The sequence below is a fragment of the Sitophilus oryzae genome, unplaced genomic scaffold (assembly GCF_002938485.1).
Source record: "Sitophilus oryzae breed Bouriz unplaced genomic scaffold, Soryzae_2.0 scaffold_1440_pilon_pilon, whole genome shotgun sequence".
NCBI classification, from domain to species: Eukaryota; Metazoa; Arthropoda; class Insecta; order Coleoptera; family Curculionidae; genus Sitophilus; species Sitophilus oryzae.
In genome coordinates this window covers 3,692,929-3,717,717 of record NW_022146105.1, presented here as the reverse complement: position 1 = coordinate 3,717,717, position 24,789 = coordinate 3,692,929, and the positions used below count along the sequence as shown (strand labels likewise).

The following is a 24,789-nucleotide window of genomic DNA, read 5'->3' as shown; positions in this document are numbered from 1 at the left end:
TATTGGAGCCACCCATTCTCTTCAAAAAATCCCCGGAAGTCGTTTTCCGATTATTTTAGCTTTTCAAAAAAAATATATACTTTATAAAACTTAGAATTAAAACCTTCATTACGTTAATTATACCGATATATATAAGTATTATTGTAAACAATAAAAGCAATTTTAGAATTGATTTTTCGCCCAGCGCATTCGCCATTGTGTTAAGAAGCCTATCTATATTTTCGAAACTTCGTTGAACAAGTTTGCTAGTTACAATTTTTTTTTAAATTTCAGTGTAAACATAGAGCTAGTTAGCTATTTACGGCTATTTTTAATTAAAATAAAAGCTTACTATTAAATTAATAGAATAGGAACGGGAAATGAAATATAGATATTAGGAAATCTTATTTATTGGTCTGAAAGAAAAACTGTAATCACAAGTCATTTTAAATTAAAAATATTAAACACTTTAATAAAAATTGAATAATTATAAAAAATCTTCCGAGACTACTTCTTGGTCTTAGCAGCTTTTTCTGCGGCTTTCGTAACTTTGCCGGCACCAGCGTCTTTGAAGTTAACTTGCTTGATGACACCTACAGCAACAGTCTGCCTCATGTCACGCACGGCGAATCGTCCAAGAGGAGGGAATTCCTGGAAGGATTCTACGCACATCGGTTTGGTAGGTACTAATGTGACAATGGCTGCGTCTCCAGACTTGATGGCTTTGGGGTTTTCTTCAGTAGTCTTACCAGAACGACGGTCGATCTTTTCTTTAATTTCCGCGAATTTGCAAGCAATGTGGGCAGTATGGCAATCAAGTACAGGGGTGTAACCATTGGAGATTTGTCCAGGGTGGTTGAGTACAATAACTTGTGCCAAGAAGTCAGCAGCTCCTCTGGGAGGGTTGTTCTTGGAATCTCCAGCGACGTAACCACGACGCAATTCCTTGACTGAGACGTTCTTTACGTTGAAACCAACATTGTCTCCGGGTACAGCTTCTGCAAGAGCTTCGTGGTGCATTTCAACAGATTTTACTTCAGTTGTAATGTTGGCAGGGGCAAAGACAACAACCATTCCAGGTTTCAAGACACCAGTTTCAACACGACCGACGGGTACTGTTCCAATACCTCCAATTTTGTAAACATCCTGAAATAAACATGAAGTTAATTAGATTTGCACAACTTGACAAAGCTAAGTTTTATTTACCTGGAGTGGAAGACGGAGAGGTTTGTCTGTAGGACGAGAAGGTGGGAGAATAGCGTCCAAAGCCTCAATAAGAGTTTTTCCTTCAGCCTTTCCTTCTTTACGTTCAATAGCCCATCCTTTGAACCATGGCATTTTGGTTGAGGGTTCCAACATGTTGTCTCCATGCCATCCTGAGATTGGCACAAAGGCTACAGCAGCTGGGTTGTAACCAATTTTCTTAATGTAAGAAGAGACTTCCTTTTTGATTTCTTCATAACGAGCTTCACTGTATGGTGGTTCAGTGGAGTCTATTTTGTTCACACCAACGATAAGTTGTCTTACTCCAAGGGTGAAAGCAAGTAAAGCATGCTCTCTAGTTTGTCCATTTTTAGAAATACCAGCTTCAAATTCACCAGTACCAGCAGCAACAATAAGTACAGCACAATCAGCTTGAGATGTTCCAGTAATCATGTTTTTGATGAAATCTCTGTGTCCAGGGGCATCAATAATGGTGACATAGTATTTTGCTGTTTCAAATTTCCACAGGGCGATATCGATAGTGATACCACGTTCACGTTCAGCTTTCAATTTGTCCAATACCCAAGCATATTTGAAGGAACCTTTACCCATTTCCTGGGCTTCCTTTTCGAATTTTTCGATGGTACGTTTGTCGATACCACCACATTTGTAGATCAAATGGCCGGTAGTGGTAGATTTACCAGAATCTACGTGACCAATGACTACAATGTTAATATGTGTCTTTTCTTTACCCATGTTGACCTGCAAAAGAAACAAATAAAAATACAAACACTTAATAGAAATTATAAAACTTTAAAGGCTTTGCAAAAACCAACAGGTGGAAATTACAGAAAGAAAGCAATTATTAACACTAATTAGTCACCTCTGGCATTTGCCGATCATATTTACCACATTAACATATAGGTTTACTAAGACAAAATGATAATTTAACTAAAAGTACATATCTTATAAAGAAATTAGTAGTGGATAACGGTAGAAAAGAACAGTTTAAAGTGATTTAAAAGACAATTTCAACATATGGCGGCCATTGGAGAAGAACTTTAGTGTACACGTGGTGCACGACCGATGAAATGGACATTTCCAGCAAAATTGGCAAAACAATCTAATTCACTAATATTTAATTGTTTAATATAAACGTTGAGCTACTTACTGTTTGGAATTAAATAAATGCAACAGTTGATAAAACTTAAATATAAGGAACACTTGAAATTCAACAACTTAACGAGACGGCAACCGCACCGGGCGACGAGCCAGTCAAAAAGGAAGAATCTACGAGTTTAAGCTCCGATCTTTCCTTCGTAGCCGATTATTTTCATGACGTATCGGAAATTCTACGACTTCGACCGAGTCGGCGCATTTTCAATTTTTCATTTAAAATACCTCAAATTTCATTGACGAAAACAAGTACTCATCCAGATAATAATAATTTAAATATTACTAAATAAACAATCTCACAGTTTATAGCCTAATGATATGAAATATAATATATTTCTTTTATTGGAAAATTTTCATTCCAGAATTTTCTCTATTATTGCTGGCTGAATTGATTTATTTTTATAAGTTTATTTTTGGCTAGGGGTACTGACATTTTAAAAATATATTGATTGTTTTAATGTATTTTTTACATAGGTATTTATGTATTTGAATTTCAAAATTTACATTTTTCAGTAAACAGAAAACTAAACCGTATGAACACGTGATGATTTATTTAAAAATACTGTGGAGATGTGTCATAAATTTCACAACGTGGTGCTAGCATTATTATATTAAAGATCTAAACCATTTCATTACATTTTATTTTTATGATCTAAAATTAATTTTACCTAATTTGCTCCTGATTATTTTATTCAGTTTTTTTTGTATTCCTACAAAAAACTTAAATGTTTACTATAGAGGGTGTTTCAAAAAACGTGCCATCTCTCGTGGGGAGATTCCCCTTGTAAAAATGATTTATTTTTCATATCAACATATGTCCGATTCTGCTTTGTTTCGTAGCTACAGGGGGTTAAGGGTTAATGTCTTTTTTTTTCGATTTATTATTATTTTATTGATTATATTTATTTATAATTTTCTTCACTGTGCTTTAGGTGATTCGAATGAAATTTTGACATTAAAAGTTACTATAAGAGCGACGTATTTTAATCACAGAAGAGAAAGTGTTCACAGATTCCACTAGGGACGTGCGTCTGGGTTATGACTAGAATATTTTTTCTAAAAAAAAAATGCGCGCCACTGACTTTTTTTCTCTGGTTAGCAATTTTTTATAAACCGTTTAATGCCGATTAAAAGCTGTATTTTGGTATTTTGTTGATTTTGGTCTCCTTGATGAGATAAATACAATTTTATTAATCACCAATTACCTAATAAAATAAAAATAAAAATTATTATTACAAAAATCAACAGTAGGCGGGTAAATATATTTAATAAATTATTTATTTATTATTAAATTGTCGAACAATAATATTCAGTGCTACTTTCAGCAAATCAAAAAAAAATTATTGACATTTAAGATATAAGATATAAAAGACCTATTTTTTAAAAACTTTGAGACTTTATTAATTTCTGTACCATGTTTATAGGGACTTTTTTGCATATTTTTTGATGGGGAATCGATGAGTGCTTACTTTACACTTTGTTTATATCAAGGTACAATTTTTAATCGACATTAAGCGGTTTATAAAAATTTGCTAACAATTGATGGCGCACGTTTTTTAGAAAAATATCGATAGGTGATTGATTAACCCATATGCACGTCAATGGTGAATCTGTCGATACTTTTTTAGCATTAAAATATATCGCATTTATAGTGTTCTACTGGTACCCTCAAATTTTCATTGGAATTGCCTAACGCGCTTTGAAGAAAATTATAATAAAGCAAAATTAAGACTTTAACTGTCACGAAACAAAGCAGAATCAAAAATAATGTTGATATAAAAAATAAATCTTATTTTTACATGAGGAATCTCTCCACAAGAGATGGCACATGTTTTTTGTAACACCCTGTATGTCTTGATACAGTCATGTTTATATAAATTCAAATAAATATCCTAGTAACTTTATTTTCATTTGACATTAATCCTCAGAATTGGTGGGGAATAAAATAACTAAATTATTTAGAAAACGTCCTTTATTTAGGTACATAAATATACAAATTGAAAAATATTTTCGTTTGGTCAGTCCAGGAAGTTTAAAATATTGCTAAACAATCACAACCTATTTTTCAATCTTTAGGTTGATATTTCCTCTTTCATTAAGGCACTAAGTGCTTGTGAGTGATCAGGGGCGGATACAGGAATTTAATTTAGGGGGGGCCCAAATAAAAAGTAATGTAGAATATGCTATTCAGGGAGCCATTTTAAACCCAAAAGCCTAATTTTTAACAAAAATCATACATTTTAGGGGAGGCCCGGGCCCCATGGGCTCTCTGTATCCGCCACTGTGAGTGATATAAGAAAACGCCCAAAAAACCTTATCATACAATGTAATAAAATATACATAAAAAAATCTCTCTTGAATGAATTGAATATATTTTTTCTAATTTTATTACACTGTATGGTTTGACAAAATTGGTAAAAGTAAAGCGTTTTAGTGCAACAGTAAACAGTAAATTTAATAAAACATTACAAACAAAATTACATTAACGGGGATATTTTAAAGATATAGACATTCACAAATATCTAAAAACATTTCTTAGTAGCTACTTTTCATTCAAATGATCGACTAATGTGATAAATAACTTCCTTTTAGGTAGATAATGAAATGAGTGAGTATAGATTTCTTACACGAGTCAGATCAATTGAATGGTTTAAAACATTAATAAACAATTAATTACCAGACATGTACTGAGATCAATTTATAAAAACAAAATAACTAACTAAAATGAACTACAGAAGATATAGGTCTGTATGCAAAAAATACATAAGTTCTTAAATGTAACTAGATTAAATTGACCACCGAAAAAGAAAAATAAATAAAAAATAATTTCTCTTTTAATAGACTACAGTAATGAAAAAGTCTTATGATCAAGCATGAATGCATGAGTTTTTTCGGAGTCAAAGCTTGTTCATAAAACTTTTTGTATGTTTTTAAAACTAAATAAAAACGAAATTAAAATTTTATAACGAGCACAGTAATTAAAAATAAGACAAAGCCGAAATATTCCCATAAGAGTATATACAAATATCAAATTACTAAAAGCAAACAAGAACATATCATTTTATGATAAATATACTCTAGTATTTCAGAAGAAAAATATCGGTAAACCCCCCTAAACCTAACATTATAAAACTTTTTTTTCATATAAAAAATATCTAATACAAATTTATAATATAAATCTATTTTATAGTCATATATAATTCGCTTATTCGTATTATCATACATTTTATTGCATTGTACCTTCTCACTTACCCATTTTCAATTTCTATTATACCAGGGTGGCGTTTGATAGAATTTTTGACGAACTGGGGTTATTGTTTTCAGTGAGGTGTTCTTGGTCATTGTACCAGGCATTCATTTCTTCTGAGAAGTGTTTTGCCACAGTCACTTGAGACAGTTCCATGCTCGAATTGAATGAGCCATGGGTAATGTTGCTAAAACAAGAACACATATAGATTAAAATTTTAACAAATTTATTTACCCCTGTATATATATTTTTTTAATATAAGCTTAAAATGATTTGGTGTATAGGTGATAAAATATGACCTGGTAGATAGGTATTCAAGATAACTATTTTATACCATAGTATGTCATATATTTTTAAAAAGTTTAATCTATTGTATAGGGTGGTCCGAATTATATTCGGAAAACTTCGGCCAGCATATTACCTAACCACTACACAAAACTATAACCTAGGTATATAGAAATTCCCCACATTTAATAATACTATTACTTAAATTACTAATATCTTATTACCTATGCTGACCCATCTGTTGAGGGATTTTGCCTTGCTGGTTTGAAAACTGACTGTTGTTTCCCATACTCTCAAAAGACTCGGACAGATTTTTTTGAACAGCTGGACTAATGCTAGATTGGCTTACTCCAGTTTCCTTTTGAGGGGATTTCTTAAATTTGGTCGAGTATTTGTAGAAATCTGACATCTCAAACGGTTTGGTTTCTTCATGGTATGGTTTACACACACCAGCCTGGACAACTGTGCAGTTCTTGGGGATATTGTTGTTTAGCATTTCAATATTTAGCGGTTCAGGTACACGATGAGAAGGGTTGGATTCTGCCGGAATTTCTAGGGGTGGTTTTGGGGACAGGGGTGATTGAAGTGGGGCAGGTACATTTGCGCCTTTTCTTGCAGGATTGGCATTAATATGCTGCTGCAAATTTGGAGGGGTAGGAGGGGCAGGCGGAGATTGAACATATTTCTCTTCAGGAGCTAAAACAGAAGGAAGAGTGGACTGGGATCGAGAAATTATTGATTGGGTTGGCGAGATTGGACCATCTAAAGATGTTTCTAGCCTAAAATGAATGCCAGTTATCAAATTTCATTATACATATATTCAGTAGGGTGTCCGTTATTTCCCAAGTTGATATTTTTTTTTGGTGCCGCCCTCTGAAGTTTTAGTTTTTGGTCTAAAAAAAATTATCCAACGTAAAAAAGCTCTAAATTTTTAATTTAAACCGTGCCGTAATCATGAAACTTTTCCCATTGAAATAACATGGGATTTTCTGACCTTTGCATTTAATTTTTTTTCTTCAAAGTAAATGAACCTACATCTTCTACAAAAACATATTCTAATACAAAATTTTACGCTCTACTAAAAAGGTCCCTTTGGTTTTTTCCATAAAAACATTCCTTTAAAAGTTATTCGCCGTCAAAGTTATGCGCATAGTTTATAATCAAGTTTTTCTATCATTCACTGCAAATTTTAACGGCGCCTTTTGATTTTGACTAAAAAAGGATCTAGAACCATACTTTTTTCAATAAAACAATATTTCCTTTCCAACTTTAATATGGAAAACTAATATTGCGCCTTCTATTATCAGTTGATTAAAACTATAATTTAAGGTTATTGTTTCATTGCCTTTCAGTGTTCGTAGATATGTGTGTCAATTGAAAAGAATGAACAAATTTCGAGTGGTTTTTATCTTAAATATTCTTTATCGAATTTTACTTGATTATAAACTATGCGCATAACTTTGACGGCGAATAACTTTTAAAGGAATGTTTTTATGGAAAAAAACAAAGGAACCTTTTTTGTAGAGCGTAAAATTTTGTATTAATAAGTAATAAGAATATGTCTTTGTAGAAGATGTAGGTTCATTTACTTTGGAGATAAAAAATTAAATGCAAAAGGTCAGAAAATCCCATGATATTTAAATGGGAAAAGTATCATGATTCCGGCGCGTTTTAAATTAAAAATTTAGAGCTTTTTTACGTTGGATAATTTTTTTTAGACCAAAAACTAAAACTTCAGAGGGGACACCAAAAAAAATATCAACTTGGGAAATAACGGACACCCTAATATTCAGAGATGTGACATAGTTCAGATACAAGTATTTGAAATACAGAGAAGATACAAAAAATGTATTTTCATCTTATACTTGAAATACTTTTTTTTTAATTCCATCACATTTTCACATTCTGCATATTTATAAGTTTACAGTAATTGGATCTACGCAAAATAACTTTATTTATGTCAGTTATGCGGCTGACAACACATTGTAGCAGAATCAAAATATTAGCATTATATTTTTAAATTTTCACAGTTAAATATCTCAGCTATTTTCAATTTATTATAAAAAATAGAAAAAAAGATTCTTCTGACTGGATCTACCCTTAAAATGCTTGCACTTATTTCTGAGACACCCTGTAATATACAATTTTTTTTTTATTTTAGAAACACGCTATCAATTTTACATATTTTTTTATAGATTTTGTTTTTTTTTAAATATAATATTAACTTAAAGAAATACTAACCATTCTTTTTCTTTCTGTTTTCTTGCTCCTTTATTTTCTTTAAGACTACGACTGTCACTTTCACATGAAGATGCATCATCACTTGGATATACACTATCAATATTTTGCCCTACGCTACCAAGCGATTGAGTTCTTACTAACTGCCTATGATCCTGAGACCTCCTAGTAGTTACCTGCAACAGTACAGTAGTAATAACAATAAAAGTCAAAATAAAGGCGTCTTACTAGTGACGGTTTAACAAACGCTGTTTTGACTTCATCGCCTTTTGAAGGTAAGGTAGCTAACGTTGCAGACTTGCCTTCTACAGGTGATATTCTTCGTTGTACTCTCCTATTTTTTCTTCTATCCAGACTGCCAAATCTGAAATGAATAAAATAGAAAAAAATGAAATAGAAATGTTTATGAACGTTGCTGGTTACCTTTTGTCTCGCTGCCAGTTGCTATCAATCGTATTGCTAGTATATACCCAAAACATTTCACCATTTTCTGCCCTTTTCCAACACCCTCCCAAGCCAGAATTCATTCCATTATGTTCATATTGCTGATGCGGTTGTAATGGATGAGGGGCTTTGTAAGAAGCTTCCATAGCTGCCTTGTATCCACTAGCATCCATGGTGTGTCTGTTATACCCAGTGTCTCCATGAACAGTATGTAAGGGATAATAATTCATTTTTGCCATGTTATTGCTTGCTGTTGGACTAGATTGCCTATGCATTTGAATATTTTGAAGGGGATATTGTTGGCTAATCCTGGTTTGGTAATTATGTGAAGCCCTCATCATCATAAAACTCTGAGAGCTAGACAATGGACTCTGTGACAACTGAGGACTGTGGCTTTGAATGTGGGGACTATGCTGCGACTTAGAACTGTGTTGAGACAAATGTGGGCTATTTTGAGATAAATGAGGACTACTTTGTGACAAATGGGGACTATGCTGCGATATCTGAGGACTGTTGGGGGGTAGTAAAGGACTATGGGATTGAGATCCTTGGTGAGTCAGATGAATGGGCTGGCTATGAGATATGTGCGGATAATTATATGAGAAATTTTGAGGTTGGTAATTAAAATGAGATGAAGTATTTTCACGCCTGCTAAAAGAACAAAAAAATTGATATTTACTCATACTGATATAACTATTTCAATGTGTACCTTTCAATATAAGCATTATACCCATTTAAACTCAACCTGTAAAAACTTGAGGTTACTGCATCTTCTGGTTTATATGGCAAATAGAAACTTTCTGAATTTCTATATTGCCTTGATAATCCCTGAGAAAACCTCACATCTGGATAAGTATCAGCAGGACTAAGTCTATTTAAATTATGCTTTGATGTGAGATTATGTCTATGATCTTGCTTTGAGTATGGGTCACTTGTTATAACAGAAATATTATCATCTTGGGGATCGGGCACTCTAGGCTTTTTCTTTTGCTTAATTTGCTCTGTTGTCGCTTTTTCTTTTAACAAAGCTAATTTTTTTTCTAGTTCATTAACTCTGGCTTTATGTTTTTGGTATTCAGCTCTGTGTTGCCTTTTTACAGTCTAATAGGAATAAAATAATTATTAATAAAAATATTTCTATAGCTTCAAATATATGGAAAATCAATTTTTTACCTTACTAATGCTTCCAGAATCTGCTAGACCCAAGGCAGCTTCGGCTTTGAGGATGTGGACTTGTATTTGCAATTCTAAGTCAGCAATAATTTGATCCTTACTGTTATTATTTAACAAACTTTCATTCAATTTAAAAGCTGTTCCTATTTTACGTCTTATAGTTGGAGGTGTTTCTCCAGCCTCTGATGGCATCTCTGGAGGAGTAATACCTGTTAGTTCTGCTTCCTAAAAAAGTAAACAACAGAATTAACAGCAAAATAAAAACACTAATTACACTAATTAACAGGAGAAAAACATCACAACCAAGGTTTTTGTACCTGAATACATAGCTGTCTTAACTCATGAGTTCGCTTAGCTAAATTTTCTTCAATTTCTCTTTTTCTTTCCTGAAGACATGCTAATTTAGATGCCTTATCAATACTCGAGGCACCCATTTTATCATTAGACCCATAGACAATAGATCTCTCGTTAGAAGCTACATCTTCTAGAAGAATATAGAGTACTTTACCTAGATTGAATCAGTGTATTAACATTAGACTTACCCATTTTCCTAGCAGATGATAATATAATCTTTAATATCCATTTTTAGACTAATCTTAAAGTCGAGTCATAAACATGATTACTTATAATCGAGAGATAATAAATTCAATGACATTTTTAAATAATTTTCCTTTTCTATTTAAAAGCCTGTTGAAAGCCTATCCTTAACTTTGGAAGTAATTGGAATATAAAAATTATTGAATCTCCAAGAATGTTTTTTACAGAATGTTTATAAATATGTTTATTTGGTATACCATAGGAATATTAATTATTATATTCTTATTTTCTCTTTAATAAATAATTGATATACAAAATTTACGATAATTGACATGATTGACATTTTAGATATTGTGGACGTATGACACATGCAAGACACATGACACATGTCTAAATTAGACCAAAGAACAAATTTTTTGCTTATTCCTACTATTATTTTATTTTGTGGATCTATAGCTAATAAAAGAGACAGAGATCATTCGTCATCCACCTCATCTGTGGGGATGGATATTAGGATTAGGGGATGTACCGTAGACAGGCACAAGGCACAGACATAAATATAATATACTTAATCCTAAATGTTTATTACATTCCAGTCTAAAAGCTCATTAAATTTCCGACGAATGCTGAAACTTTCATTTTATGGCGCTGTGTTCACGTAAAGTAAAAAGTAGTCTAAAATCTAAAATGGAAACTTCCGACATATTTCATATTTCCATGCATATGTGGAAATTGTCAATGTTAAAACATAATTAAATAAAAAATAATCATGATTCTTATAATAGTTTATTCAGTGTCATTAGAAGAACAGTAAAACATAAAATATAAGTTCACTAATTCTATCCTAAAAAATCACACAAATGGAATGTAACAAAAATATATAGATATATAAATATATTAATAAATCTCTTGATAATTTAAACAAATACTTAAAAAACTTCTAACATTGATAGTGTCTATGATATTGATTACAATTTTAATATAATTAAAATTTATGGAATGTATACATCTATATCACACAGTAATGTAGCCAGGATAATTTTAATTATCACACAGAAAGTCACAGGAATTATAGCACTAAAAAGTAGATACACAGCGAAAATTATAAAAAATACTGTTTTTATATTTTACCCTTATTTTTCTAATACAATCTATCAGAGAATATAAAATTAAAACAGTATTACCATTAAATAATATAGGTAACTGAATATTTAAGTCAAATTTTTTCATTAGCGATTTTTAACTTATTATTATTATCATTAGGATGAAGTTGGGCTTTTTTATGACTACAAAAGACCTTTTTCTACCTCTTGACTACGTCACTGAGATTATATATACATATTAGCTAAATATTCTAAACTCTCTATACCAAAAAATAATTTCAATGTAATCTATAATGTCTCCTATTATTCAAATAAAAATATACGTATATATATATATTTTTTTTTTAGTATCAGATTATAGTTTGATAGTTTATATTAGCTTTATTTGAGTTCTCAGCGTCCACTACTATTTAGTAAGTTATAATCATTCTTTCATTCAAGTTTTTTTAGAAAAACACCAATAAGGCTATTATATTAAATTGAAACCCGTGAACTAACATCTCTTAGTTTATTATTTCGTTTGATATGATAGAAACAAGTCCCTGAAGTTAAGGTACAGTAGAGCTAAATTATAATTAAATATACTGGAATGTAAAAAGACTAGCACGTTCAGATCGATCAAACCACTATTCAGATCTACTAAATAAAGAAATAATTTGTGATGATTAAATGTATATGACGTGTATTTAACTGAACATTTTAACCTATTTGAGGTATATAAATGCTGCAGTTACACATACAAGTCTTAATATTATAATTAAAAAAAATTGATTGTATATAAGACCTGTTAAAATTAAAACTGTAAATTGGAATTTCATAATACAGAGATTCTAAGACTTTAAAATAGTAGAATAGCATATATAATTGGTCATGTTACTTAAATGGTGATGATGCTTCGGCCTCTGGAATATTGTTGAGCTGGTCTGTTTCCCATGAAGTATTAGGAGGGCCCATATCATAACAACTCGTCATTTCTAAAGGTGTACCATACTCAACATAAACCAATAAATAGAAATTGCACATTTCATCATTATTGGTGGGTCTAAAACAATGAGGATATTTCATAAGTATTGCTGTTAGAACTGGAAAACATGACTCATACCCAACTTCTGTAAACCTATTCCTAGATGAACTATCCATGGTACACCTTGCCGCTACTTTGTCCCCTTGACGAATAGGTGTTCGATCAAAAACAGGGTAGAACATTTGTGGAGTTAATGGATCTCTCTTCCCTAGCAAATGCCAATGATCAACATCCATTTCATCCCTTGTTACTCGGTAGCCAGAAACAACACGGCCAAGGCTATGCGTATGAGTCCTGTAGGCAATGGGGTAGATAACTTTATTTTCATTAATTTTGCATTCCACATCCATAAAGGTAACAGCCTTTGGTGGTATTCGTCCCCCAGCAGCTAACAGAAGCACTGCAGCCAATTTACTTTGTCTTCAAGTGATGAAAAGAAATAATTATATAAAGCAAAACATGCTTTTTTATATACTTACGGCCGTTGTGTGTATAACAAAAAGAGTCCAGAATTATCTGTTCTGCTGTCAGGGAATTTTTTAGAGTAGTGTATCTGCAAAACCAAGTATTTTATTGGTGAATCCTTTCCAACCAGAAATCCTACATCTTTTGGTAACTTCAAGGGCTTTGCATTTCTGGCCCATGCATATATCACATGGTTGCCAGAATTACATGGGGTAGCCTTTTGTAATTTTCCATCAGATTCTGATTCAGCCATTTCTCCACAGTCCCTAGAAAACATCACATTGTAACAGAACATCTATCAAACTCACTTTAGCCAGTATAAACCTAAATTTTGCTCATTTAAATTTCTTACCAATATGAACTATCCGAGCCTGGAGTTGTACACCCAAAAAGTAGCATATGATGCACTACGTTCATGGTAGCATTTGGTTCAAATCCAACTAAAAATTTACATACAATATTTCTTCCATTTATGATTATTTGCATGATACTTACCTATGTAAAAATTCTTGTCGGAGACTATTTTTATTGGAGTGCATACATAAAATTCATCCTGCAGAAGAAATAATAAATGATAAATATACAGGAATCTTCCTGTATCATTTTTACAGATTCATAATACGTATTTATATGGAAAGAACTAGGTAACAATTTGAGCGATCATGATTTTCAGCTAACAAGTATTTTTTCAGAAGTAACAACAGCTAAGAAATACATACTTTGTAAGGATTTATATCCGGCATTAGAAGGGGGAATTTTTTTAAGTCGGTGCCCCATATCACTTTGCTAAAAAGCACAAAAACTAGAAAAATAACATTTCGTAACATATGGTTGTTCGCCATCCTTGGCTCAGCTCAAAAATAAATCAATTGAACAAATGTCAAACACTTTAGGTTACCTTCTACTGACGTCACTGGGACCTAATGTATAGTAGCCTCCTCTAAAGAGAAAGCCATGTTCGTCATCAATCTGCTATTTGCACTATTCGGACATAAGTTGTGGTATTATGTTATAGCATTGGAATTATATTATCTAAGTTTACGGTCATAGATCGAAGAAACCTCCAATCGCAGACAAGGGGGTCGTAATGCAATTGCCATGACGCGGTGGTATCTTTATATGGGGCTACTCTATTCCCTTATCCCGTAGGATGGATTGGATACAGTAACCCACGCAAGTGGACTTCCCTATTTCATTTATATGACGTGATATCTTGGAAAATCTGCTTTTTTAGTAGGCAAATTGGGGTTTAATGTTCCCACGCAATATGTTAGATTAGTGGGCGAATAAGAGATATGCACAAAACAAACAATTATATTGAGATACAACAGTCATAATCAATCATTATTAATTACTAATCAAAATATAATAATGGTACATATTATTACAGTATATGAGCTGTTTGAAAGTGGTATAAAGTTCATTTTTCCATGTATCGATATTTAAGGTTTTCCATTTGAATTAATTTAAAATATTCGTAAACCATAATCTATTCCAGTGATATATTAACACTAAACTTTTAAATTTTATTATGAAATAATAACTTTTACATTTATTACAAAAAATAAACGATTTTTTTACTCCATATGGACTTATACTACTTTCAAAAATAACATAGGTACCTATTACAAGAAATAAAAACAGGAGTAAATTTAAGTCCATATTTTTATAGGCATTAGCTTTACTGAAATTAATTTTTTTATGTAAAAAATAATAATTAAAATGAAGATAATTAAATACACGAATAGCCATGAAATTTATTAAAATTATTTTCAGTTATACAAATTTAAAAAAGTGTAAAAATGAGAACTACTTTAAACCTCATCCAGCATATTATTTTAACCCAGTATACAATTTCTCCGTCAGTATTTTTTTCCTATTTGCTTTATCTTTTCTAGAGATTTGGTTGAGACCAAATATATTAGGTTGACACAGTCTTATTCTCTTTTCATTTCATACAGAATAAAGCTATTTTTTTTCGGCAAGCCTTTGCTCCATTATAATAGTCTTGTGCAGCTTACACTGAAGTAGCAATAATCAATAATAATTGCAACAAGAAAATTATTTTAATTATTAGGAATGGACTTATTCCATTTTCAAAAAAAATAAAAACTTTGTGATAACATTTTATAGTCAAAATTATTTTGTTGACATTATGAAAATATCGTACTTATTGAATGTATGATTATAAATATGGAAATATAATGTATCTGTATCTTACTGAAATTACCATTAACTATTTTTTTTAAAAATTGGACTTATACAACTTTGCTTATAATTATAAGTCTCCGATCTCCGGTGGCTGTAAAGTTTGACAATATACTTTCGTTTTTATCAATTATTTAATGCAGAAAAAACATACCTCTTATGGAAATTTATTTTTGAATAGGATCAGATAATTCATTGAAAAAGGTAGAAAAACAGTATAAATACTCACAGAAAAAAAACTCTCTTTATTAAATATATAATATCTATCTCTAAAATCTATTCATTTGCACAAGATGTAAAAATTGGACAAAATTTTATAAACACTGATATAAGCGAAAAATTTTGTTAGAAAAACTCTATGACTTGACTTAAGTATATACAGCATTAGATATTGCAAAAATTGTTTCCTAACATGAGAAAATAATATCTATATATCTATCTGACTTAATAAATATAAATTTTTTCAATAAAAATACAGTGAAATGGTCCAATAATTCACAGAAAATACAATTATGAAGTAAAAAAAATGTTTAAGATAAGCGCATGAAGACATTCAGATGGAACAATTATATAAATTGGATGCAAGTATTCCAATAAGCCTCTTTCAAACCAGATTAAAAAACAATAGATAAAATTACCAGGACCGACAATTTATAAATACGATTTACTTAATATTCTTGTCTTAAGTATGTTTTATTAATGTAAAAACTCTTATAAAACTACAACTTTGACTTACTTATATGGGAAGGTCTTAAAAGCAATCAAAAACGAATCCACTGATTCCAATTATTACTAAGAGTCGAACTGAAAAATAAACCATGCGTTTCAAATTTCGTATAAGTACTAGTTGATCTATAAAAACATGGGAAGGTGCCAACACTATTTAGAATCTCTGGATGCAAACAGGACAGTTCCTCATTATTGCTTGGAAAAATATTTTGTGGACTCCTTCTCAACTTTACAATAAACCTTACGTTAATATGCAAAAATATTTTTTTAATGCAATACAAATACACTAAGGCTTGGATCACTTTTTGTATATATATTTCTTGATGCTTTATATTTTTGAATATAATATTAATGAAACTTCTCTTAGAAAATTTAGATAAATTAGTATATCTGCACATTAAAAAAATTAAAACCTATTTTTTAAATTGATACCTATTCACTTTATAAATCCCTTAGAAAAGGAAAATAAATGTCTTTTAGATTCTAACTAAATATTTCTGAAATAATTTTAGCCACTCTATAATTTACTTTGCACTTTAACCTCCATATAAAAAAAAATTAATAGTTACAAAATTATATACAGGGTGTTTAAAAAATGTGTCATCTGTCAAGGAGAGATTCCTCACGTAAAAATAAGATTTATTGTTTATATATATATAGGTCCGATTCTGCTTTGTTTCGTAGTTACAGGGGGTTAAAGTCTTCATTTTTTTTCGATTTATTATAATTTTCTGAGTTTTTAGCGATTCGAATGAAATTTTAAGGGTAAAAGTTTCTTTAGGGGCGACATATTTTAATGCTAAAAAAGTGTCCACATATTCACCAGGGACATGCATATGAGTTATCACTGGAATATAGAGAAGAAAAAAAAGTGCAACTGATTTTTTTTTCTCTTAGCAAAATTGTGTAGGCCGTTTGATGCCGATTAAAAGTTGTATCTTTGTTGTTGGTATTTTGTTGATTTTGATCTTAATTAGATAAACCCAAATTTATCAGTGACAATAAAATTAAAATAAAATTAATAAATTAGTTTTTTAACCTAATTTATTATTAGATTTGGTTAAAATTTATAACACTGATGTTTAGTGCTACCGACAGCAAATTACGATAAAAAATAATGGTATTGATGATAACAAAAGACCTATTTTTTAAGAGGAATTTTTATAGGAACTTTTTTTCATATTTATTGACGAGGAAGCAATGGGTACTTATTTAACACTTTGGCCAGTTAATGATATTAAAACATTTTAAAGGTTGCTATCAGACTTGGATTAAACAATTTTTGGAAACAAGAGAAAAAAGTCAGCAGCGTCATGTTTTTTTAGAAAAATATTCCAGTGATAATCCACATGCATGTCCCTGGTGAATATATGGACACTTTTTTAGCATTAAAATATGTCGCACTTACAGGAACTTTTACTTTCAAAATTTCATTTGAATTGCTCAAAACACTTGGAAGCAAATTATAATAAATTGAAAAAAAAAATAGAAACTTTAACCCCCTATAGCTTAGAGACAAAGCAGAATCGGACCTATGTTGATATAATAAATAAATCTTATTTTTACTTGAGAAATCTCCCCACAAGAGATAGCACATGTTTCTTTGAAACACCCTGTATAAAAAAATACCTTACTTTTTTCAATTCTGAGGAATTAGAATAATGCATATATAAATTTTCCACTCCAAGCCTAATTTAGTAAGACATTTCTCACTTGCTCGATTATATCTGAGAATCACAGTCATTTAATAGTTGAAAAATGAGCCTGAAAAAATTGGCAACTGTAACTTTTCAAAGAGAAAAACAAATCTAATAATCAAAATATATCACACATCTAAAAAGTCTTTTAAAAGTGTAGTTCTTCTTTTCTCTGCTATATCCATTTGATTTTCTAAGTCCCCTCTATCTGTTGTTTCGGCTCTCTCAATTTTCCAGCTTAGATTCTCTATTTCTGCCTCAAGCTGTGCCTGCTGGTATTCAAACAATTCCTTTCTGGGTCCGGCATCCATATAATAGGCAAAAGGATATGTGTATTGTAGAGTATAGCGACATTTAGCTAACAGATTTGCTGCAGTAAACAAATACTGCCAGTCTATCCAGGTACCTAAAAGACAAGCACTGAAAGATGTTATACAATTAGCACAGGAATGTATCAGTTACCTAAGCCAGACATAACTTTCTCATTAATTCTAGCCCTTAGTTTTCCAAGGGTTTGCTCCTCTAATTTTAAAGATTTAGAATGATTTTCCCATCTCTCATAATAATGGAGATATTTTTTCAATGCTTCTCTCGCCTGTGCATGGACTGATTCGTGAGCTATATTTGGATTTTCTCTATATCTTGAGCATTCATAGTACTCTGACCCATGCGATTTCCAGTCTCCTAGGCACATCCAACAAAAATCATGTTTGCAATTGTAGCATTGCATGTGATTACATCCTCCATTTTTTTCTATGCATATGTGGCACTTTGGACAGTCTTTAGTGTGGGCACTAATATAATTTGCTGTTTCACTGTCATCTGCACATTTGGTTAACCATTTCTTAATAACCTGACAGTCTGTTGGTGCATGATAATCACATCCACACCTAAAATATATTAGTAATAACACATACTACAATTCTGAAATGCTAACACTTACCTAAAGCAAAAAATAGTTTTACATTGATCACAAACAACTCGTTTAGCTTTGATTTCATTACTATGTACAATAACAGAACAGTTTGGACCAGGACAAAATCTCAGTTCAGGATGTGATTTTACATAATCTTGAAAAGTAAAATGTTGATATTTCTCCCTAATGCTTGTTTTATGTTGAAGATGTTTCAAAACAAAATCTTCTGGAGCCAGAACTACACAGTCCCTTGCCATGCAACTAATTGCTGTTGATATTCCCTAAATAATATATAATTTTATAGTATTCAAGTATTCTATTAAGAACTTAATTTAATTTACCTGATTTACTTGCACTTCGAAATGCATAGTCCAACAATCTTTACAAAACATATGAGCACAAGACAAATAAAAAAATCTATCTACGTGATGCAATGTAACACAGACTGGACATGTCATATGTGTTGGTGTAAAAATAATGTTTCTTGGTGGAACAGGAGGATCTATTCTAGATGAAATAAGAGTTTGCTGGGGATTTTCTTCGTATTTAACTATTACTTCATTTGAATTCCAATAATGACTATGTAATAAGACCTAAAATAAAGTTTACATTCTTTGTTTACTATAATTCTGTTATCAAATCTTGTGCACATGATTATTTTCCACTCTATTTTTAACCTGATATAACTCGACAATTCTGGATTAAGCACAGTACACATATCTTACTTACTTTAGCTAAAGAAAGAGAAATCCTAAGGCGATTACTAAGATCTTCAACTGTTTCATTAAGAAGCCTTTCAATTTCCTCCTCAGACAAACATTTATATTCAAAATATTCTGGATCAATTTTCAGTAGATCTATGTGTTCAACATCACTGTCTTCATCATTGTAATAGTCATTGTAGTCATAACAATCTTCATTGTCAGAACAATCCATTTCTGAATCATTTTCTTGAGAGGCAGCCATTTCTTCCATGCTTGTTTATACGATTTAAAAGCAAAAACTCGAATTATCATGAATCCATTTTAAGGAAATTTTCAGCTAATTGCTTTCAGTAGAAAAACATTTAAATTTTGTATTTTATTAAATATAAAATTCAGAATTAAACTTGTGCCTGTTTACCTCTTGCAGTGTCAAGTCGCCATTTGCAAAGTTACGTCAAAAAATTTACGAATGACATGTGAACCACTGCCGTTCTTTAAAAGATCAGCCTGGGGGCGGACTTTTGTTTACTTCATCAGCTGTACATACTTAGATATTGGGTTAGATTCCGTTTCATATTTTGTCGGTTGATTTTTGGTATTATTTATTATTGTAGTGCCAAAAACTAATTATTTTGCTGTTTAAGTGACATAAACTACTACCAGATATATGGTCACTCTCGGTTTCGCATAAAAAAATAGAAAAATTGAAAAATTACACGTTGTGTAAGTGATTTAACCTAAAAGTGCCCATACATTTTGTACTCATCGTGATTTTTGTGTGTGTTTTTTAAGACTCTAACAATTCATCAATAAAGCTTAAGTGGAGTGTGTTTTTGGTGCTATGCCTCATCTTTGTTGTGTTCCTGGTGGAAAGGATAGTTATGCTAGGCAGCCTAAAGTGTCCGGAAGAGCAAGAAAAGTGGGTACGAGTTATAAATCAAGAGAATTCTATTGAAAATATCTTTAATAAATTTAAAAATAATATTCTCCCATGATAGTATTAATGAAAACTGGACAATTATGTTTATTTTATTCATATTGTGGAATCCCATTCCAAGTGTTGTTGGTTCAGCTTCGATAGATTCAAACACCTAAGTAGGTATTATGATCTAGGGAAAATAAAGAATATGTGTATTAAAGATCATGAAAAAGATTATTATTTTGAGTTCAAATTTTAAAAAGATTTTGTAAAGACAAGCCTGATACAGTTTAAAAGAAGAATGTGTTTTTGTTTGATAATATGTAATGTATGTCAAGTTGTCAAGCATAACATACATTTTTGTTCACTAATTTTTAATGAATAGTGTTGATTATTTATAATACCAAATTAATATCAAATATTTAAGTGATGGCTGAATACAATATGAATAAAATAACAACAAAATTGGTATATTTGCATAATACAAAATTAAGTTTTAAGAATAAAGGTGTTACTAAAAATACTAAGAAATTCATATTTCTTTGTTTTAATTGGTCTAATGTTATTTACATTTTACGTAAGAATTATACCGTATCATCGAAAAAAATCGGCGTCTAGTTGGCTTGGAAATGAACATCGATGACATTCCCTAAATAACTGTACACATAAAATAATTAACTAGAATTTTACAATCTTGGAAAATTTGATATTCTTGAACCTTGTTTCTAAATATTTTAAATTTTTTGATTTTCTTGGGATTTAGGTTCGGGAAAAACGCTGATTAAGTTTTCATTTGGTTTTTCATTATTTTTATTTGGTTTAAAAAAAAACGTTTCGGCTAACATTATAGCCTTCATCAATGTTGTGTCATATGAAAAAAATAGTGTCGAATATAGTCCAAAAAATTACATATAAAATATTCACACCACACACATAATGTTTACTGCGTACCCATAGTCAATGTAGATAATTTTATTGTTAAGAATAATAATTTTAAAAAATATGTAGTCATCTTTTGATAAGTTTATATTAGTTTATTAATTGCAGTAAACATTATGAGGTGTGAATTATATTGTATATGTAATTTTTTGGATTATATTCGACACTATTTTTCTCATATGACACAACACTGATGAAGGCTATAGTTAGCCGAAACGTTTTTTTACCAAATAAAAATAATGAAAACCCAAATGAAAACTTAAATCAGCGTTTTTCCCGAACCTAAAAATCCCAAGAAAATCAAAAATTTTAGAATAATTTTACATATAAAATGCCAGCGATCTTCATTTCATAGCCATCGCTGACGTCTTTTTTTAGATAATATTGTAGTATTTGTAAATATAATTTTTCGAACATTGATACTTGCAAAATATACATATAAATTTTGTGAATGCAAATAATAATACATCACTTTTAGTAGATATTGAATGTTTTTTGTTAAATTAGATCGATTTTCAAACCCCAAAATTTAAAATATATTTACATTTTACCCATTATCTTATGTACCTATACATTATTGGTACATTGTAAAACATTTGCTGCATTTGTATGGTTCATAGTTTATTTGCCAAAGTATTTATTACTATAAATAGGTATATATGTTGTAGTTATTAACTGTATATTATGTATATTTTATGTAAACTATATCATTTTTAAAATACAAACCAAAAATCTGAGGAATAATTATGTTTTCCATGTATTCTACAACATATAATTTATTAATCCGTTATATCTAACTAGCGTGACGTCATAAATCTCGCCCGTAGGCTGATCTTTTAATAGAAGGCACTGTGTGAACATATGTTTTTAACTTTTGCGCCAACTAGCGGGGACTTTCTGAAAAAATTATGGGGTATATTGAGTTGCCTACCTTTAAATGACTTTTTGGACAAATAATTAGAGGGAATCCCGGGAATCTTGGTTAAATTTGAAAATTATATATAGATATTTATGCAGAGACTATCTGAAGCTAAACGCTTTTTAAATTTTCTTCTCTATAAATATGTCATTTTAGAATCGAAATATATATGGAAAATATTGTAATAATTTTAATTATGAATATGTAAATTATTTTACTAATAACAGTTAAGTATACATTTAATCGCTTTTGGGTTCTTTGTAGATTAGGCATATCACAACTATCAACGATTATATTGTTAAACACACTTGATTGAGTTTATCAAGAGGTCGAGTAATAATATTAAGCGCTGTACTTAAATAAATTGGTTCAGTTATTAGATTACAGCTACAAAATGAAGTATTATATTTTGTTCATATTCTTTTGCTTTGTTTGTTGTGACGAATATGGTTTTGATACAAAATACATAGAAGTTCCTTTAGATCATTTTAGGTAAGACAATATCTACGAAAATATAATATACAATGTATTTTTCGAATTATATTTTAGCTTTACAAATAATAAGACATTCAAACTGAGGTACTTGGTAAACGATAGTTATTATGTGGATAATCATCCAATTTTTTTTTACACGGGAAATGAAGGAGACATATCCATGTTCGCTCAGAATACTGGTTTTATGTTTGATTTAGCCAAACAATTTGATTCTTTAATTATATTTGCCGAGCACCGGTATAAATATATAGGTACTTTACTAACTTGAATTATATCTACTATACTATAAATTTTAGTTATTATGGTGAGACCCTTCCATTCGGGAATTTATCATACTCTTCACCAGAGTACTTAGGGTATCTCAGCGCACAGCAAGCACTGGCTGATTTTGTTTACCTAATCGATGATCTGCAGCAACAATATGCGAACAAATCGTCTTTAGAAAAGGTTCCCGTAGTAGCTTTTGGGGGCTCCTATGGAGGAATGCTTTCGTCGTGGTTGAGAATGAAATACCCTTATAGTGTCACCGGGGCCATAGCTAGCTCAGCCCCTATTTGGCAGTTCAAAGGACTCACGCCTTGTGAAAACTTTAATAAAGTTACTACTGACGTTGTCAGAAGTTTAGGTTCCGAGAAATGCGTGGAAACAATCAAGAAAATATGGAGCATCATAAGGCAAACAAACTAAAGCAAGTGCAATAATTTGTAATAAACCTATAAATTTCTTTTTAGAAGTAAGACTAACACAACGGAAGGGAAGATAACTATATCAAAAGAATTTAGTCTTTGTCAGAACCTTACTTCTCAAAATGACGTTGAAGTATTATTGAATTGGGTCAATGAAGTAATAACTAATATGGTGATGGTAAATTATCCATACCCAACCAGTTTCCTGGTACCTTTGCCCGGAAACCCCGTAAGGGAGTTCTGCAGTAAAGTGGACAGTGTTGAATATAAAGATGATGATGGTGTACTCAAAGCTATAACTACTGGTCTTGAAATTTATACGAATTATACGGGAACAACTAAATGCAACGATATTTTGCAAACAGCCTCTTCTAGTCTGGGTGAAACTGGCTGGAATTTTCAGGTAAAAAAGACAGGAAATTTAAATATAAAAATTGAGTGGTTTTTATCTAATGTTTCTTGTTTTAGTCTTGTACGGACATGATCATGCCTATGTGTTCTACGGATGAAGATATGTTTGAAAATTCCGAGTGGGATTTCAAGAAATTTTCCGATGATTGCTACGAACAATACAAAGTTCGTCCAAGAAACGAGGAAGTCCCTATCTTAGAATTTGGTGGCAAAAATATCGAAACAGCTTCGAATATCGTATTTAGCAACGGCTTATTAGATCCCTGGTCCAGCGGTGGTGTTTTGCAAAATGTCTCTTCCGAGATAGCGGCCATAGTCATTCCAGATGGAGCCCATCATTTTGATTTAAGAGGAAGCAACGCCCTGGACTCGGAAAGTGTACAAAACGCCAGAAAGTTTCACCAGAACCAGATTAAGAAATGGCTTCACCAGTTTTACTTCAAGGAAAACAAAGATCTATATTACTATTATAATTCTAAAAGATATGATTAAATAAATTACTTAGTGACAAATATACAAACATTTTTTTATAAAGAAAAGCTAGCTAACCATCTAATAGAGATCAAAAGTATATAAACATAAATATTTAATATCTACATATAAATCAAATTGCATTTACTTATAGCCTTTTATAGATAAGGTTTACAAGGTTGTCTATGCTAGTAGAACTTTTTTGCTAAAAAAATTAAACTTGTAATAATTAATAGCAGATAACATTAATTCATTTGATACCATTCTTTGAAGTCTCTTTTTTGTTTATATCTAGAGATGATTATAAATATCGAGAGTATTTATTTTGTTTGAATATATTGACTGAAATGACACGACTTTAATTAATATTGAGGATGTCTGAGGATGACGTGTATATTAATATTTATACGCATGGGTAAGTAGGTACGTGAAGTATATTAAAAATATTTGATATATTTCTAAAATATTTTTATATGTGATAGACTAATTCAAATTCTTAGATTATGTTTCCTCTTGTATATTTTTTTTACTAAAATAATAAGAAATATAATAATAATTTCCGGAACACGTGTTTAGATTTTTCTTAGTTTGGTTATTAATTTAATTTTCAAAGTAGCTTTTCTGTTATTAAAGTGTTGAAAAGCGGAAACAGAAAGGAGAAAAAGATTTTCTTTTTACTTGAACTAGTGGAATTAGCGAATATCCTGAGTCTGTTATCTCTTTTTTCTTTTTTACGCCTCTACGCCATTCCGGAATACCGATATAATCAAGTAAGATTACTTAAGGATAAACTTTTCGAGCTCCACCATTTATTTCGTAAT

General features: G+C 30.8%; 5 protein-coding genes across 7 annotated transcripts; 1 reads left to right on the top strand and 4 right to left on the bottom strand.

Moving 5' to 3' along the window:
• Positions 1–371: 371 nt before the first annotated feature.
• Positions 372–2,508, bottom strand: LOC115876831 (elongation factor 1-alpha). Its single transcript, XM_030892805.1, has 3 exons — positions 2,354–2,508; positions 1,186–1,944; positions 372–1,125 (listed from the first exon to the last, which is right to left on the bottom strand). Exons 2-3 carry the CDS (start codon positions 1,936–1,938, stop codon positions 487–489), a joined length of 1,392 nt encoding a protein of 463 aa, XP_030748665.1. The 5' UTR covers positions 1,939–1,944; positions 2,354–2,508; the 3' UTR covers positions 372–486.
• Positions 2,509–4,312: 1,804 nt separating this feature from the next.
• Positions 4,313–10,624, bottom strand: LOC115876830. 3 transcript variants are annotated; one of them, XM_030892802.1, is made up of 9 exons: positions 10,288–10,624; positions 10,063–10,229; positions 9,746–9,970; positions 9,282–9,673; positions 8,552–9,223; positions 8,357–8,492; positions 8,132–8,304; positions 6,115–6,669; positions 4,313–5,792 (listed from the first exon to the last, which is right to left on the bottom strand). In XM_030892802.1, the coding sequence occupies exons 1-9, from the start codon at positions 10,289–10,291 to the stop codon at positions 5,627–5,629; spliced, it is 2,490 nt and encodes an 829-aa protein (XP_030748662.1). In that variant the 5' UTR covers positions 10,292–10,624; the 3' UTR covers positions 4,313–5,626. The 3 variants fall into 3 exon arrangements, with proteins under 3 accessions (XP_030748662.1, XP_030748663.1, XP_030748664.1); XM_030892803.1 differs by having other exon boundaries at positions 8,552–9,220; XM_030892804.1 differs by having other exon boundaries at positions 10,063–10,226.
• Positions 10,625–11,052: 428 nt separating this feature from the next.
• Positions 11,053–13,756, bottom strand: LOC115876829 (peptidylglycine alpha-hydroxylating monooxygenase). The gene is made up of 6 exons (XM_030892801.1): positions 13,594–13,756; positions 13,370–13,427; positions 13,227–13,314; positions 12,889–13,140; positions 12,488–12,829; positions 11,053–12,427 (listed from the first exon to the last, which is right to left on the bottom strand). Exons 1-6 carry the CDS (start codon positions 13,714–13,716, stop codon positions 12,259–12,261), a joined length of 1,032 nt encoding a protein of 343 aa, XP_030748661.1. The 5' UTR covers positions 13,717–13,756; the 3' UTR covers positions 11,053–12,258.
• A 1,548-nt stretch (positions 13,757–15,304) lies between these two features.
• Positions 15,305–19,575, bottom strand: LOC115876828 (potential E3 ubiquitin-protein ligase ariadne-2). Its single transcript, XM_030892800.1, has 5 exons — positions 19,154–19,575; positions 18,766–19,017; positions 18,452–18,705; positions 17,971–18,398; positions 15,305–17,914 (listed from the first exon to the last, which is right to left on the bottom strand). Exons 1-5 carry the CDS (start codon positions 19,397–19,399, stop codon positions 17,637–17,639), a joined length of 1,458 nt encoding a protein of 485 aa, XP_030748660.1. The 5' UTR covers positions 19,400–19,575; the 3' UTR covers positions 15,305–17,636.
• Positions 19,576–22,191: 2,616 nt separating this feature from the next.
• LOC115876827 (lysosomal Pro-X carboxypeptidase) lies at positions 22,192–24,013 on the top strand. The gene is made up of 5 exons (XM_030892798.1): positions 22,192–22,397; positions 22,455–22,637; positions 22,697–23,074; positions 23,132–23,489; positions 23,555–24,013. Exons 1-5 carry the CDS (start codon positions 22,300–22,302, stop codon positions 23,987–23,989), a joined length of 1,452 nt encoding a protein of 483 aa, XP_030748658.1. The 5' UTR covers positions 22,192–22,299; the 3' UTR covers positions 23,990–24,013.
• Positions 24,014–24,789: the final 776 nt, after the last annotated feature.